Here is a 19,131-nt window from a genome sequence, read left to right as displayed (position 1 = left end):
TAGTTTAGCCTACTGGAACACCCAGCTCAAACAGAGGGATGCTATGTTAGCTAGCTGGCTAGTTTAGCCTACTGGAACACCCTGCTCAAACAGAGGGATGCTATGTTAGCTAGTTGGCTAGTTTAGCCTACTGGAACACCCTGCTCAAACAGAGGGATGCTATGTTAGCTAACTTTCCAACACAACACTGGAACTCTTCCAAGTCAAGGCATAAAAAGGTACATTTTTTGGTTTTACTAATTTATTGCCACCGGGGCCCGCCAGTGTAACTGCTTACTGACTGTACACTGTAATGTTACTGCATGATTGTAGCGGGTTTACTAACACGTTAGTTCTATTAGCTATGCTGACTATGACGTTACTTGAGCTAATATGGAGTATCATGTAGTATCCTAAACCTATGGATGTTACATTGAGCTGGGGAATATGAATGGCAGTAATAGATATAAGGCCATGCTCATGAAACAAAAAAAAATCCTCCCTCAACTGAAAAGGCACCAACCGCCACTGATATATAGTATATATAGTGTACATACTATCACCCAGTCCAGCCACTTGTATGTTGCTGAGGTCGAGACTTGGTACCACGGGGATGGAGAAGGGACTCTTGGGAACAGAATCTCCTCCGTAGGTGACGGCCACTCCCAGAGGGCCCTGCTGGACGGGGGTGTACTTGACCGTGTGGGTGTTGTCGTGGTTGTTGATGATCTCAAAGTCCTTGACCGTCTCTCCTTTAGCCGGGCCGGAGAACACAGCGTCCAGCTTGGCTTTACCTGCAGCCTTGGTGTTTACTGTGAAGTGGGTCGGCTTGTTTAACTCCACACCTGGACGAGAGATATGGGAAGAGGAGGGGAGAGAGGGCAGGGAACAGGGAAGGGTTAATTATCTCTGGTGGAGGAACTGCTGTGTGTGTAGCGTGTGTGTGTGTGTGTGTGTGTGTGTGTGTGTGTGTGTGTGTGTGTGTGTGTGTGTCTCACCACTGTGGTTGAGTCCTGGTCCCTCGGCCTTCACCTTGCTGGCGTTATGTGACGGGTCAACTTTGATCCTGATGGGAGTCATGGGGATGGTCTGGAACACAGAGGAGAGGCATACGACATTACTCACACACACACTATATGTGACTCGTTTCATGAAACTAGGCGTATGTCGTGTGTCACTACTTCACAGGAAACTAGACGTATGTCGTGTGTCACTACTTCACAGGAAACTAGACGTATGTCGTGTGTCACTACTTCACAGGAAACTAGGCGTATGTCGTGTGTCACTACTTCACAGGAAACTAGGCGTATGTCGTGTGTCACTACTTCACAGGAAACTAGACGTATGTCACTACTTCACAGGAAACTAGACGTATGTCGTGTGTCACTACTTCACAGGAAACTAGACGTATGTCGTGTGTCACTACTTCACAGGAAACTAGACGTATGTCACTACTTCACAGGAAACTAGACGTATGTCACTACTTCACAGGAAACTAGACGTATGTCGTGTGTCACTACTTCACAGGAAACTAGACGTATGTCGTGTGTCACTACTTCACAGGAAACTAGACGTATGTCACTACTTCACAGGAAACTAGACGTATGTCGTGTGTCTCTACTTCACAGGAAACTAGACGTATGTCGTGTGTCACTACTTCACAGGAAACTAGGCGTATGTCGTGTGTCACTACTTCACAGGAAACTAGACGTATGTCACTACTTCACAGGAAACTAGACGTATGTCGTGTGTCTCTACTTCACAGGAAACTAGACGTATGTCGTGTGTCACTACTTCACAGGAAACTAGACGTATGTCGTGTGTCACTACTTCACAGGAAACTAGGCGTATGTCGTGTGTCACTACTTCACAGGAAACTAGACGTATGTCGTGTGTCACCACTTCACAGGAAACTAGACGTATGTCGTGTGTCACTACTTCACAGGAAACTAGACGTATGTCGTGTGTCACTACTTCACAGGAAACTAGACGTATGTCACTACTTCACAGGAAACTAGACGTATGTCACTACTTCACAGGAAACTAGACGTATGTCACTACTTCACAGGAAACTAGACGTATGTCGTGTGTCACTACTTCACAGGAAACTATACGTATGTCGTGTGTCACTACTTCACAGGAAACTAGACGTATGTCGTGTGTCACTACTTCACAGGAAACTAGACGTATGTCGTGTGTCACTACTTCACAGGAAACTAGACGTATGTCACTACTTCACAGGAAACTAGGCATATGTCGTGTGTCACTACTTCACAGGAAACTAGACGTATGTCACGTGTCACTACTTCACAGGAAACTAGGCGTATGTCGTGTGTCACTACTTCACAGGAAACTAGGCGTATGTCACTACTTCACAGGAAACTAGACGTATGTCACTACTTCACAGGAAACTAGACGTATGTCACTACTTCACAGGAAACTAGACGTATGTCGTGTGTCACTACTTCACAGGAAACTAGACGTATGTCGTGTGTCACTACTTCACAGAAAACTAGACGTATGTCACTACTTCACAGGAAACTAGACGTATGTCACTACTTCACAGGAAACTAGACGTATGTCGTGTGTCACTACTTCACAGGAAACTAGGCGTATGTCGTGTGTCACTACTTCACAGGAAACTAGACGTATGTCACTACTTCACAGGAAACTAGACGTATGTCGTGTGTCACTACTTCACAGGAAACTAGACGTATGTCGTGTGTCACTACTTCACAGGAAACTAGACGTATGTCACGTGTCACTACTTCACAGGAAACTAGGCGTATGTCGTGTGTCACTACTTCACAGGAAACTAGACGTATGTCGTGTGTCTCTACTTCACAGGAAACTAGACGTATGTCGTGTGTCACTACTTCACAGGAAACTAGGCGTATGTCGTGTGTCACTACTTCACAGGAAACTAGGCGTATGTCGTGTGTCACTACTTCACAGGAAACTAGGCGTATGTCACTACTTTACAGGAAACTAGACGTATGTCGTGTGTCACTACTTCACAGGAAACTAGACGTATGTCGTGTGTCACTACTTCACAGGAAACTAGGCGTATGTCACTACTTCACAGGAAACTAGACGTATGTCGTGTGTCACTACTTCACAGGAAACTAGACGTATGTCGTGTGTCACTACTTCACAGGAAACTAGACGTATGTCACTACTTCACAGGAAACTAGACGTATGTCACTACTTCACAGGAAACTAGACGTGTGTCGTGTGTCACTACTTCACAGGAAACTAGACGTGTGTCACTACTTCACAGGAAACTAGACGTATGTCACTACTTCACAGGAAACTAGACGTATGTCACTACTTCACAGGAAACTAGACGTATGTCACTACTTCACAGGAAACTAGACGTATGTCACTACTTCACAAGAAACTAGACGTATGTCGTGTGTCACTACTTCACAGGAAACTAGACGTATGTCACTACTTCACAGGAAACTAGACGTATGTCACTACTTCACAGGAAACTAGACGTATGTCACTACTTCACAGGAAACTAGACGTATGTCACTACTTCACAGGAAACTAGACGTATGTCGTGTGTCACTACTTCACAGGAAACTAGACGTATGTCACTACTTCACAGGAAACTAGACGTATGTCACTACTTCACAGGAAACTAGACGTATGTCGTGTGTCACTACTTCACAGGAAACTAGACGTATGTCACTACTTCACAGGAAACTAGACGTATGTCGTGTGTCTCTACTTCACAGGAAACTAGACGTATGTCGTGTGTCACTACTTCACAGGAAACTAGGCGTATGTCGTGTGTCACTCTTTCACAGGAAACTAGACGTATGTCACTACTTCACAGGAAACTAGACGTATGTCGTGTGTCTCTACTTCACAGGAAACTAGACGTATGTCGTGTGTCACTACTTCACAGGAAACTAGACGTATGTCGTGTGTCACTACTTCACAGGAAACTAGGCGTATGTCGTCTGTCACTACTTCACAGGAAACTAGACGTATGTCGTGTGTCACCACTTCACAGGAAACTAGACGTATGTCGTGTGTCACTACTTCACAGGAAACTAGACGTATGTCACTACTTCACAGGAAACTAGACGTATGTCGTGTGTCACTACTTCACAGGAAACTAGACGTATGTCGTGTGTCACTACTTCACAGGAAACTAGGCGTATGTCGTGTGTCACTACTTCACAGGAAACTAGACGTATGTCGTGTGTCACCACTTCACAGGAAACTAGACGTATGTCGTGTGTCACTACTTCACAGGAAACTAGACGTATGTCGTGTGTCACTACTTCACAGGAAACTAGACGTATGTCACTACTTCACAGGAAACTAGACGTATGTCACTACTTCACAGGAAACTAGACGTATGTCACTACTTCACAGGAAACTAGACGTATGTCGTGTGTCACTACTTCACAGGAAACTAGACGTATGTCGTGTGTCACTACTTCACAGGAAACTAGACGTATGTCGTGTGTCACTACTTCACAGGAAACTAGACGTATGTCGTGTGTCACTACTTCACAGGAAACTAGACGTATGTCACTACTTCACAGGAAACTAGGCATATGTCGTGTGTCACTACTTCACAGGAAACTAGGCGTATGTCGTGTGTCACTACTTCACAGGAAACTAGACATATGTCGTGTGTCACCACTTCACAGGAAACTAGACGTATGTCGTGTGTCACTACTTCACAGGAAACTAGACGTATGTCGTGTGTCACTACTTCACAGGAAACTAGACGTATGTCACTACTTCACAGGAAACTAGACGTATGTCACTACTTCACAGGAAACTAGACGTATGTCACTACTTCACAGGAAACTAGACGTATGTCGTGTGTCACTACTTCACAGGAAACTAGACGTATGTCGTGTGTCACTACTTCACAGGAAACTAGACATATGTCGTGTGTCACTACTTCACAGGAAACTAGACGTATGTCGTGTGTCACTACTTCACAGGAAACTAGACGTATGTCACTACTTCACAGGAAACTAGGCATATGTCGTGTGTCACTACTTCACAGGAAACTAGACGTATGTCACGTGTCACTACTTCACAGGAAACTAGGCGTATGTCGTGTGTCACTACTTCACAGGAAACTAGACGTATGTCACTACTTCACAGGAAACTAGACGTATGTCACTACTTCACAGGAAACTAGACGTATGTCGTGTGTCACTACTTCACAGGAAACTAGACGTATGTCGTGTGTCACTACTTCACAGGAAACTAGACGTATGTCACTACTTCACAGGAAACTAGACGTATGTCACTACTTCACAGGAAACTAGACGTATGTCGTGTGTCACTACTTCACAGGAAACTAGGCGTATGTCGTGTGTCACTACTTCACAGGAAACTAGACGTATGTCACTACTTCACAGGAAACTAGACGTATGTCGTGTGTCACTACTTCACAGGAAACTAGACGTATGTCGTGTGTCACTACTTCACAGGAAACTAGACGTATGTCACTACTTCACAGGAAACTAGACGTATGTCACTACTTCACAGGAAACTAGACGTATGTCACTACTTCACAGGAAACTAGACGTATGTCGTGTGTCACTACTTCACAGGAAACTAGACGTATGTCGTGTGTCACTACTTCACAGGAAACTAGACGTATGTCACTACTTCACAGGAAACTAGACGTATGTCTCTACTTCACAGGAAACTAGACGTATGTCGTGTGTCACTACTTCACAGGAAACTAGGCGTATGTCGTGTGTCACTACTTCACAGGAAACTAGACGTATGTCACTACTTCACAGGAAACTAGACGTATGTCGTGTGTCACTACTTCACAGGAAACTAGACGTATGTCGTGTGTCACTACTTCACAGGAAACTAGACGTATGTCACGTGTCACTACTTCACAGGAAACTAGGCGTATGTCGTGTGTCACTACTTCACAGGAAACTAGACGTATGTCGTGTGTCTCTACTTCACAGGAAACTAGACGTATGTCGTGTGTCACTACTTCACAGGAAACTAGGCGTATGTCGTGTGTCACTACTTCACAGGAAACTAGGCGTATGTCGTGTGTCACTACTTCACAGGAAACTAGGCGTATGTCACTACTTCACAGGAAACTAGACGTATGTCGTGTGTCACTACTTCACAGGAAACTAGACGTATGTCGTGTGTCACTACTTCACAGGAAACTAGACGTATGTCGTGTGTCACTACTTCACAGGAAACTAGGCGTATGTCACTACTTCACAGGAAACTAGACGTATGTCGTGTGTCACTACTTCACAGGAAACTAGACGTATGTCGTGTGTCACTACTTCACAGGAAACTAGACGTATGTCACTACTTCACAGGAAACTAGATGTATGTCACTACTTCACAGGAAACTAGACGTATGTCGTGTGTCACTACTTCACAGGAAACTAGACGTGTGTCACTACTTCACAGGAAACTAGACGTATGTCACTACTTCACAGGAAACTAGACGTATGTCACTACTTCACAGGAAACTAGACGTATGTCACTACTTCACAGGAAACTAGACGTATGTCACTACTTCACAGGAAACTAGACGTATGTCGTGTGTCACTACTTCACAGGAAACTAGACGTATGTCACTACTTCACAGGAAACTAGACGTATGTCACTACTTCACAGGAAACTAGACGTATGTCACTACTTCACAGGAAACTAGACGTATGTCACTACTTCACAGGAAACTAGACGTATGTCGTGTGTCACTACTTCACAGGAAACTAGACGTATGTCACTACTTCACAGGAAACTAGACGTATGTCACTACTTCACAGGAAACTAGACGTATGTCGTGTGTCACTACTTCACAGGAAACTAGACGTATGTCACTACTTCACAGGAAACTAGACGTATGTCGTGTGTCTCTACTTCACAGGAAACTAGACGTATGTCGTGTGTCACTACTTCACAGGAAACTAGGCGTATGTCGTGTGTCACTACTTCACAGGAAACTAGACGTATGTCACTACTTCACAGGAAACTAGACGTATGTCGTGTGTCTCTACTTCACAGGAAACTAGACGTATGTCGTGTGTCACTACTTCACAGGAAACTAGACGTATGTCGTGTGTCACTACTTCACAGGAAACTAGGCGTATGTCGTGTGTCACTATTTCACAGGAAACTAGACGTATGTCGTGTGTCACCACTTCACAGGAAACTAGACGTATGTCGTGTGTCACTACTTGACAGGAAACTAGACGTATGTCGTGTGTCACTACTTCACAGGAAACTAGACGTATGTCACTACTTCACAGGAAACTAGACGTATGTCACTACTTCACAGGAAACTAGACGTATGTCACTACTTCACAGGAAACTAGACGTATGTCACTACTTCACAGGAAACTAGACGTATGTCGTGTGTCACTACTTCACAGGAAACTAGACGTATGTCGTGTGTCACTACTTCACAGGAAACTAGACGTATGTCGTGTGTCACTACTTCACAGGAAACTAGACGTATGTCGTGTGTCACTACTTCACAGGAAACTAGACGTATGTCACTACTTCACAGGAAACTAGGCATATGTCGTGTGTCACTACTTCACAGGAAACTAGACGTATGTCACGTGTCACTACTTCACAGGAAACTAGGCGTATGTCGTGTGTCACTACTTCACAGGAAACTAGGCGTATGTCACTACTTCACAGGAAACTAGACGTATGTCACTACTTCACAGGAAACTAGACGTATGTCACTACTTCACAGGAAACTAGACGTATGTCATGTGTCACTACTTCACAGGAAACTAGACGTATGTCGTGTGTCACTACTTCACAGGAAACTAGACGTATGTCACTACTTCACAGGAAACTAGACGTATGTCACTACTTCACAGGAAACTAGACGTATGTCGTGTGTCACTACTTCACAGGAAACTAGACGTATGTCGTGTGTCACTACTTCACAGGAAACTAGACGTATGTCACTACTTCACAGGAAACTAGACGTATGTCGTGTGTCTCTACTTCACAGGAAACTAGACGTATGTCGTGTGTCACTACTTCACAGGAAACTAGGCGTATGTCGTGTGTCACTACTTCACAGGAAACTAGACGTATGTCACTACTTCACAGGAAACTAGACGTATGTCGTGTGTCTCTACTTCACAGGAAACTAGACGTATGTCGTGTGTCACTACTTCACAGGAAACTAGACGTATGTCGTGTGTCACTACTTCACAGGAAACTAGGCGTATGTCGTGTGTCACTACTTCACAGGAAACTAGACGTATGTCGTGTGTCACCACTTCACAGGAAACTAGACGTATGTCGTGTGTCACTACTTCACAGGAAACTAGACGTATGTCGTGTGTCACTACTTCACAGGAAACTAGACGTATGTCACTACTTCACAGGAAACTAGACGTATGTCACTACTTCACAGGAAACTAGACGTATGTCACTACTTCACAGGAAACTAGACGTATGTCGTGTGTCACTACTTCACAGGAAACTAGACGTATGTCGTGTGTCACTACTTCACAGGAAACTAGACGTATGTCGTGTGTCACTACTTCACAGGAAACTAGACGTATGTCGTGTGTCACTACTTCACAGGAAACTAGACGTATGTCACTACTTCACAGGAAACTAGGCATATGTCGTGTGTCACTACTTCACAGGAAACTAGACGTATGTCACGTGTCACTACTTCACAGGAAACTAGGCGTATGTCGTGTGTCACTACTTCACAGGAAACTAGGCGTATGTCACTACTTCACAGGAAACTAGACGTATGTCACTACTTCACAGGAAACTAGACGTATGTCACTACTTCACAGGAAACTAGACGTATGTCGTGTGTCACTACTTCACAGGAAACTAGACGTATGTCGTGTGTCACTACTTCACAGAAAACTAGACGTATGTCACTACTTCACAGGAAACTAGACGTATGTCACTACTTCACAGGAAACTAGACGTATGTCGTGTGTCACTACTTCACAGGAAACTAGGCGTATGTCGTGTGTCACTACTTCACAGGAAACTAGACGTATGTCACTACTTCACAGGAAACTAGACGTATGTCGTGTGTCACTACTTCACAGGAAACTAGACGTATGTCGTGTGTCACTACTTCACAGGAAACTAGACGTATGTCACGTGTCACTACTTCACAGGAAACTAGGCGTATGTCGTGTGTCACTACTTCACAGGAAACTAGACGTATGTCGTGTGTCTCTACTTCACAGGAAACTAGACGTATGTCGTGTGTCACTACTTCACAGGAAACTAGGCGTATGTCGTGTGTCACTACTTCACAGGAAACTAGGCGTATGTCGTGTGTCACTACTTCACAGGAAACTAGGCGTATGTCACTACTTTACAGGAAACTAGACGTATGTCGTGTGTCACTACTTCACAGGAAACTAGACGTATGTCGTGTGTCACTACTTCACAGGAAACTAGGCGTATGTCACTACTTCACAGGAAACTAGACGTATGTCGTGTGTCACTACTTCACAGGAAACTAGACGTATGTCGTGTGTCACTACTTCACAGGAAACTAGACGTATGTCACTACTTCACAGGAAACTAGACGTATGTCACTACTTCACAGGAAACTAGACGTGTGTCGTGTGTCACTACTTCACAGGAAACTAGACGTGTGTCACTACTTCACAGGAAACTAGACGTATGTCACTACTTCACAGGAAACTAGACGTATGTCACTACTTCACAGGAAACTAGACGTATGTCACTACTTCACAGGAAACTAGACGTATGTCACTACTTCACAAGAAACTAGACGTATGTCGTGTGTCACTACTTCACAGGAAACTAGACGTATGTCACTACTTCACAGGAAACTAGACGTATGTCACTACTTCACAGGAAACTAGACGTATGTCACTACTTCACAGGAAACTAGACGTATGTCACTACTTCACAGGAAACTAGACGTATGTCGTGTGTCACTACTTCACAGGAAACTAGACGTATGTCACTACTTCACAGGAAACTAGACGTATGTCACTACTTCACAGGAAACTAGACGTATGTCGTGTGTCACTACTTCACAGGAAACTAGACGTATGTCACTACTTCACAGGAAACTAGACGTATGTCGTGTGTCTCTACTTCACAGGAAACTAGACGTATGTCGTGTGTCACTACTTCACAGGAAACTAGGCGTATGTCGTGTGTCACTCTTTCACAGGAAACTAGACGTATGTCACTACTTCACAGGAAACTAGACGTATGTCGTGTGTCTCTACTTCACAGGAAACTAGACGTATGTCGTGTGTCACTACTTCACAGGAAACTAGACGTATGTCGTGTGTCACTACTTCACAGGAAACTAGGCGTATGTCGTCTGTCACTACTTCACAGGAAACTAGACGTATGTCGTGTGTCACCACTTCACAGGAAACTAGACGTATGTCGTGTGTCACTACTTCACAGGAAACTAGACGTATGTCACTACTTCACAGGAAACTAGACGTATGTCGTGTGTCACTACTTCACAGGAAACTAGACGTATGTCGTGTGTCACTACTTCACAGGAAACTAGGCGTATGTCGTGTGTCACTACTTCACAGGAAACTAGACGTATGTCGTGTGTCACCACTTCACAGGAAACTAGACGTATGTCGTGTGTCACTACTTCACAGGAAACTAGACGTATGTCGTGTGTCACTACTTCACAGGAAACTAGACGTATGTCACTACTTCACAGGAAACTAGACGTATGTCACTACTTCACAGGAAACTAGACGTATGTCACTACTTCACAGGAAACTAGACGTATGTCGTGTGTCACTACTTCACAGGAAACTAGACGTATGTCGTGTGTCACTACTTCACAGGAAACTAGACGTATGTCGTGTGTCACTACTTCACAGGAAACTAGACGTATGTCGTGTGTCACTACTTCACAGGAAACTAGACGTATGTCACTACTTCACAGGAAACTAGGCATATGTCGTGTGTCACTACTTCACAGGAAACTAGGCGTATGTCGTGTGTCACTACTTCACAGGAAACTAGACATATGTCGTGTGTCACCACTTCACAGGAAACTAGACGTATGTCGTGTGTCACTACTTCACAGGAAACTAGACGTATGTCGTGTGTCACTACTTCACAGGAAACTAGACGTATGTCACTACTTCACAGGAAACTAGACGTATGTCACTACTTCACAGGAAACTAGACGTATGTCACTACTTCACAGGAAACTAGACGTATGTCGTGTGTCACTACTTCACAGGAAACTAGACGTATGTCGTGTGTCACTACTTCACAGGAAACTAGACATATGTCGTGTGTCACTACTTCACAGGAAACTAGACGTATGTCGTGTGTCACTACTTCACAGGAAACTAGACGTATGTCACTACTTCACAGGAAACTAGGCATATGTCGTGTGTCACTACTTCACAGGAAACTAGACGTATGTCACGTGTCACTACTTCACAGGAAACTAGGCGTATGTCGTGTGTCACTACTTCACAGGAAACTAGACGTATGTCACTACTTCACAGGAAACTAGACGTATGTCACTACTTCACAGGAAACTAGACGTATGTCGTGTGTCACTACTTCACAGGAAACTAGACGTATGTCGTGTGTCACTACTTCACAGGAAACTAGACGTATGTCACTACTTCACAGGAAACTAGACGTATGTCACTACTTCACAGGAAACTAGACGTATGTCGTGTGTCACTACTTCACAGGAAACTAGGCGTATGTCGTGTGTCACTACTTCACAGGAAACTAGACGTATGTCACTACTTCACAGGAAACTAGACGTATGTCGTGTGTCACTACTTCACAGGAAACTAGACGTATGTCGTGTGTCACTACTTCACAGGAAACTAGACGTATGTCACGTGTCACTACTTCACAGGAAACTAGGCGTATGTCGTGTGTCACTACTTCACAGGAAACTAGACGTATGTCGTGTGTCTCTACTTCACAGGAAACTAGACGTATGTCGTGTGTCACTACTTCACAGGAAACTAGGCGTATGTCGTGTGTCACTACTTCACAGGAAACTAGGCGTATGTCGTGTGTCACTACTTCACAGGAAACTAGGCGTATGTCACTACTTCACAGGAAACTAGACGTATGTCGTGTGTCACTACTTCACAGGAAACTAGACGTATGTCGTGTGTCACTACTTCACAGGAAACTAGGCGTATGTCACTACTTCACAGGAAACTAGACGTATGTCGTGTGTCACTACTTCACAGGAAACTAGACGTATGTCGTGTGTCACTACTTCACAGGAAACTAGACGTATGTCACTACTTCACAGGAAACTAGACGTATGTCACTACTTCACAGGAAACTAGACGTATGTCGTGTGTCACTACTTCACAGGAAACTAGACGTGTGTCACTACTTCACAGGAAACTAGACGTATGTCACTACTTCACAGGAAACTAGACGTATGTCACTACTTCACAGGAAACTAGACGTATGTCACTACTTCACAGGAAACTAGACGTATGTCACTACTTCACAGGAAACTAGACGTATGTCGTGTGTCACTACTTCACAGGAAACTAGACGTATGTCACTACTTCACAGGAAACTAGACGTATGTCACTACTTCACAGGAAACTAGACGTATGTCACTACTTCACAGGAAACTAGACGTATGTCACTACTTCACAGGAAACTAGACGTATGTCGTGTGTCACTACTTCACAGGAAACTAGACGTATGTCACTACTTCACAGGAAACTAGACGTATGTCACTACTTCACAGGAAACTAGACGTATGTCGTGTGTCACTACTTCACAGGAAACTAGACGTATGTCACTACTTCACAGGAAACTAGACGTATGTCGTGTGTCTCTACTTCACAGGAAACTAGACGTATGTCGTGTGTCACTACTTCACAGGAAACTAGGCGTATGTCGTGTGTCACTACTTCACAGGAAACTAGACGTATGTCACTACTTCACAGGAAACTAGACGTATGTCGTGTGTCTCTACTTCACAGGAAACTAGACGTATGTCGTGTGTCACTACTTCACAGGAAACTAGACGTATGTCGTGTGTCACTACTTCACAGGAAACTAGGCGTATGTCGTCTGTCACTACTTCACAGGAAACTAGACGTATGTCGTGTGTCACCACTTCACAGGAAACTAGACGTATGTCGTGTGTCACTACTTCACAGGAAACTAGGCGTATGTCGTGCGTCACTACTTCACAGGAAACTAGACGTATGTCACTACTTCACAGGAAACTAGACGTATGTCGTGTGTCTCTACTTCACAGGAAACTAGACGTATGTCGTGTGTCACTACTTCACAGGAAACTAGGCGTATGTCGTGTGTCACTCTTTCACAGGAAACTAGACGTATGTCACTACTTCACAGGAAACTAGACGTATGTCGTGTGTCTCTACTTCACAGGAAACTAGACGTATGTCGTGTGTCACTACTTCACAGGAAACTAGACGTATGTCGTGTGTCACTACTTCACAGGAAACTAGGCGTATGTCGTCTGTCACTACTTCACAGGAAACTAGACGTATGTCGTGTGTCACCACTTCACAGGAAACTAGACGTATGTCGTGTGTCACTACTTCACAGGAAACTAGACGTATGTCACTACTTCACAGGAAACTAGACGTATGTCGTGTGTCACTACTTCACAGGAAACTAGACGTATGTCGTGTGTCACTACTTCACAGGAAACTAGGCGTATGTCGTGTGTCACTACTTCACAGGAAACTAGACGTATGTCGTGTGTCACCACTTCACAGGAAACTAGACGTATGTCGTGTGTCACTACTTCACAGGAAACTAGACGTATGTCGTGTGTCACTACTTCACAGGAAACTAGACGTATGTCACTACTTCACAGGAAACTAGACGTATGTCACTACTTCACAGGAAACTAGACGTATGTCACTACTTCACAGGAAACTAGACGTATGTCGTGTGTCACTACTTCACAGGAAACTAGACGTATGTCGTGTGTCACTACTTCACAGGAAACTAGACGTATGTCGTGTGTCACTACTTCACAGGAAACTAGACGTATGTCGTGTGTCACTACTTCACAGGAAACTAGACGTATGTCACTACTTCACAGGAAACTAGGCATATGTCGTGTGTCACTACTTCACAGGAAACTAGGCGTATGTCGTGTGTCACTACTTCACAGGAAACTAGACATATGTCGTGTGTCACCACTTCACAGGAAACTAGACGTATGTCGTGTGTCACTACTTCACAGGAAACTAGACGTATGTCGTGTGTCACTACTTCACAGGAAACTAGACGTATGTCACTACTTCACAGGAAACTAGACGTATGTCACTACTTCACAGGAAACTAGACGTATGTCACTACTTCACAGGAAACTAGACGTATGTCGTGTGTCACTACTTCACAGGAAACTAGACGTATGTCGTGTGTCACTACTTCACAGGAAACTAGACATATGTCGTGTGTCACTACTTCACAGGAAACTAGACGTATGTCGTGTGTCACTACTTCACAGGAAACTAGACGTATGTCACTACTTCACAGGAAACTAGGCATATGTCGTGTGTCACTACTTCACAGGAAACTAGACGTATGTCACGTGTCACTACTTCACAGGAAACTAGGCGTATGTCGTGTGTCACTACTTCACAGGAAACTAGACGTATGTCACTACTTCACAGGAAACTAGACGTATGTCACTACTTCACAGGAAACTAGACGTATGTCGTGTGTCACTACTTCACAGGAAACTAGACATATGTCGTGTGTCACTACTTCACAGGAAACTAGACGTATGTCACTACTTCACAGGAAACTAGACGTATGTCACTACTTCACAGGAAACTAGACGTATGTCGTGTGTCACTACTTCACAGGAAACTAGGCGTATGTCGTGTGTCACTACTTCACAGGAAACTAGACGTATGTCACTACTTCACAGGAAACTAGACGTATGTCGTGTGTCACTACTTCACAGGAAACTAGACGTATGTCGTGTGTCACTACTTCACAGGAAACTAGACGTATGTCACGTGTCACTACTTCACAGGAAACTAGGCGTATGTCGTGTGTCACTACTTCACAGGAAACTAGACGTATGTCGTGTGTCTCTACTTCACAGGAAACTAGACGTATGTCGTGTGTCACTACTTCACAGGAAACTAGGCGTATGTCGTGTGTCACTACTTCACAGGAAACTAGGCGTATGTCGTGTGTCACTACTTCACAGGAAACTAGGCGTATGTCACTACTTCACAGGAAACTAGACGTATGTCGTGTGTCACTACTTCACAGGAAACTAGACGTATGTCGTGTGTCACTACTTCACAGGAAACTAGGCGTATGTCACTACTTCACAGGAAACTAGACGTATGTCGTGTGTCACTACTTCACAGGAAACTAGACGTATGTCGTGTGTCACTACTTCACAGGAAACTAGACGTATGTCACTACTTCACAGGAAACTAGACGTATGTCACTACTTCACAGGAAACTAGACGTATGTCGTGTGTCACTACTTCACAGGAAACTAGACGTGTGTCACTACTTCACAGGAAACTAGACGTATGTCACTACTTCACAGGAAACTAGACGTATGTCACTACTTCACAGGAAACTAGACGTATGTCACTACTTCACAGGAAACTAGACGTATGTCACTACTTCACAGGAAACTAGACGTATGTCGTGTGTCACTACTTCACAGGAAACTAGACGTATGTCACTACTTCACAGGAAACTAGACGTATGTCACTACTTCACAGGAAACTAGACGTATGTCACTACTTCACAGGAAACTAGACGTATGTCACTACTTCACAGGAAACTAGACGTATGTCGTGTGTCACTACTTCACAGGAAACTAGACGTATGTCACTACTTCACAGGAAACTAGACGTATGTCACTACTTCACAGGAAACTAGACGTATGTCGTGTGTCACTACTTCACAGGAAACTAGACGTATGTCACTACTTCACAGGAAACTAGACGTATGTCGTGTGTCTCTACTTCACAGGAAACTAGACGTATGTCGTGTGTCACTACTTCACAGGAAACTAGGCGTATGTCGTGTGTCACTACTTCACAGGAAACTAGACGTATGTCACTACTTCACAGGAAACTAGACGTATGTCGTGTGTCTCTACTTCACAGGAAACTAGACGTATGTCGTGTGTCACTACTTCACAGGAAACTAGACGTATGTCGTGTGTCACTACTTCACAGGAAACTAGGCGTATGTCGTCTGTCACTACTTCACAGGAAACTAGACGTATGTCGTGTGTCACCACTTCACAGGAAACTAGACGTATGTCGTGTGTCACTACTTCACAGGAAACTAGGCGTATGTCGTGCGTCACTACTTCACAGGAAACTAGACGTATGTCACTACTTCACAGGAAACTAGACGTATGTCGTGTGTCTCTACTTCACAGGAAACTAGACGTATGTCGTGTGTCACTACTTCACAGGAAACTAGGCATATGTCGTGTGTCACTACTTCACAGGAAACTAGACGTATGTCACTACTTCACAGGAAACTAGACGTATGTCGTGTGTCTCTACTTCACAGGAAACTAGACGTATGTCGTGTGTCACTACTTCACAGGAAACTAGGCGTATGTCGTGTGTCACTACTTCACAGGAAACTAGACGTATGTCACTACTTCACAGGAAACTAGACGTATGTCGTGTGTCTCTACTTCACAGGAAACTAGACGTATGTCGATAGACGTAGCTGGTTAATTCGGTCTATCTACTCCCATTTCAGAGCACTCTCATCTGAGTGTGCCAGAGCGCAGAATAACTAACAAATTCATGAACGCTCAACACCCGTTGAATATGGCCGGTGACAGTAAACGTTGGCAAAAAAGCGTAATTAAATTGTTGCCAGCAGCACAGTTGCAGTCACCAACGCTCTGGATAACATAAACACAGCCTAGCAGCTCTGCTAGGGTGAGTAAAATGGTCAGAGTGAGCTGTTCTCTCATTTGTGTCTGGAAGTAGCTAGCCAACAGTCAGTTAGCTTGGGTGCTTGACTGCTGTTGTTAGGTCAGAACGCTCGGATCAACCCTACTCCTCGGCCAGAGCGTCCAGTGTGCGCTCTGAGACCGAAACGCTTTGAATTTACGAATGGACAATCTGACAACACTCTTGAGTTTACGAACGCCCAGAGCACACTCTGGCACTCCAGATTAAATTCACGAACACATCCGTAGTATAAACCAGCCTTTAGTCTTGAAATCTTTGGTTGTTTAGTACATGGCCTCACATGTGAATCCTTAAAGAGATGGGTGGGACTAAAGCATAAGAGGGTGTGAACGATGCTGAATTGGTGTAGACAAAGAAGAGCTCTCCAGTAGGTATCAAAACATTCAAGGGCCATTTTCTCAAAGCAGAATTACTTTCCCATTGTTCCTCAACTGCAGTGTATGATATACCATTTTCTAGCTCTGAGTCTCTACTTTTATCCAATGTAAAAAACACAATTTCAAATGTTGCTACATAAGACCAAATCGAGCCGGTCGGTCACATATACACACAGTGTTATAGTACTCGAGTCCACTTTTTCAAATGCAACTACTGTATTATTTAACTAGCCATGCTGATGTGTAACACTAAGCTAGCTAACTACTGTATTATTTAACTAGCCATGCTGATGTGTAACACTAAGCTAGCTAACTACTGTATTATTTATTAGATATTTATTATTCTCCTAAATTGATGGGATGACTAACTTAGAAAGAATGCATTCTTGACTGGGCTAATGTAGGTTGTGTCACCTGGCAGGCTGTGATTGATGTGAAGAGCTGTTTTAGGGGGTAAGATGAGATAAGGATTGTGTCTCCAAATGCTAGACTATACTGGTTCTTTGTGATCTGTGAACCTTCCTTGGACGTAGGAATGGTGTCTAGGGGAGCTGGCTCTTCTCACTATGACAGGTTGTTATGATAAACGTATGCCTGGTAACAGAAGAGGCGGGGAACAGCCAGTGCGCCAACGGATAGGCTGAGTAAGTCTAAACCACGCTCAAGTCTCTACTCTGATTGGCCAGCAGAGAGGTGGGAAACTCTCTCTCTGTCAGAGTATTTGAGCAACAATCTGAAACAATGGATTAGTTCTCTGAAGTGCCCTGCGAGGTATTTCAAAGAGCCCGTATATACGAAACATCATATTTCCCATTGAAGGTTTTTGCATTAATTAAAATAACTAGTATATCTTAGAAGTCGTGTTGACCTCTTTTGTTCCTAATGCCAGATTTGAATTGACGCAACTTTGACATATTTAACTAGCCATGCTGATGTGTAACACTAAGCTAGCTAACTACTGTATTATTTAACTAGCCATGCTGATGTGTAACACTAAGCTAGCTAACTACTGTATTATTTAACTAGCCATGCTGATGTGTAACACTAAACTAGCTAACTACTGTATTATTTAACTAGCCATGCTGATGTGTAACACTAAGCTAGCTAACTACTGTATTATTTAACTAGCCATGCTGATGTGTAACACTAAGCTAGCTAACTACTGTATTATTTAACTAGCCATGCTGATGTGTAACACTAAGCTAGCTAACTACTGTATTATTTAACTAGCCATGCTGATGTGTAACACTGTGAGCCAGCTACCTTTATTCTGATATGTAGCTTGAAAGATGGTTAGACTGCAACCTAAACAAGGGATTTGAGACTCAACATTGACTAGAGTATACAGGTGCCAGAATTAGTAAAGGTAGGGACTTGGGACTTGACACTGACTCAAGGTTTAGCGAACAGCATACATACATACTATACACTACAAACCAACACCTGAAACTCTACTCACCTGGTCAGCGAATAGCACCATGATAGTGTAGCTACCAGCGCCTTGCGGGGTGTATTTAACGGTAAACGTGTCATTGTCGTTCCTGATTATGTCGAAGTCGATGTCTGCCTCTGCCGGTCCCACCACACCTGGAGAGCACTTTATACCTATACTGATGTCCCCTGGGGTACACACACACGCACACACACACACACACACACACACACACACACACACACACACACACTTAATACACCTGGCGAAGATACAAGTGGAATTAAAATGTTTGCTTCAAGTGTCTTCATAAACATAGATTTGTATTTTGTTTACATATTGTGCATACTATGAACTG

At 43.9% G+C, this 19,131-nt stretch overlaps 1 protein-coding gene across 1 annotated transcript in view; it reads right to left on the bottom strand.

Moving 5' to 3' along the window:
* The window catches only part of LOC311118182 (filamin-A-like), a gene marked incomplete at both ends in the record, with an annotated part of 73,937 nt that overhangs the window by 19,720 nt on the left and 35,086 nt on the right, over positions 1–19,131 (bottom strand). Inside the window, 3 exons of the mRNA XM_084193037.1 lie at positions 537–824; positions 978–1,068; positions 18,801–18,961. Of these exons, the coding sequence (XP_084049163.1) occupies positions 537–824; positions 978–1,068; positions 18,801–18,961 (540 nt within the window). The remainder of the gene's footprint in view (positions 1–536; positions 825–977; positions 1,069–18,800; positions 18,962–19,131) is intronic.

Source organism: Coregonus lavaretus (assembly GCF_964263955.1).
Source record: "Coregonus lavaretus genome assembly, contig: HAP1_SCAFFOLD_1618, whole genome shotgun sequence".
Taxonomy (NCBI): Eukaryota; Metazoa; Chordata; class Actinopteri; order Salmoniformes; family Salmonidae; genus Coregonus; species Coregonus lavaretus.
This window is presented reverse-complemented; position numbering and strand designations above follow the sequence as displayed.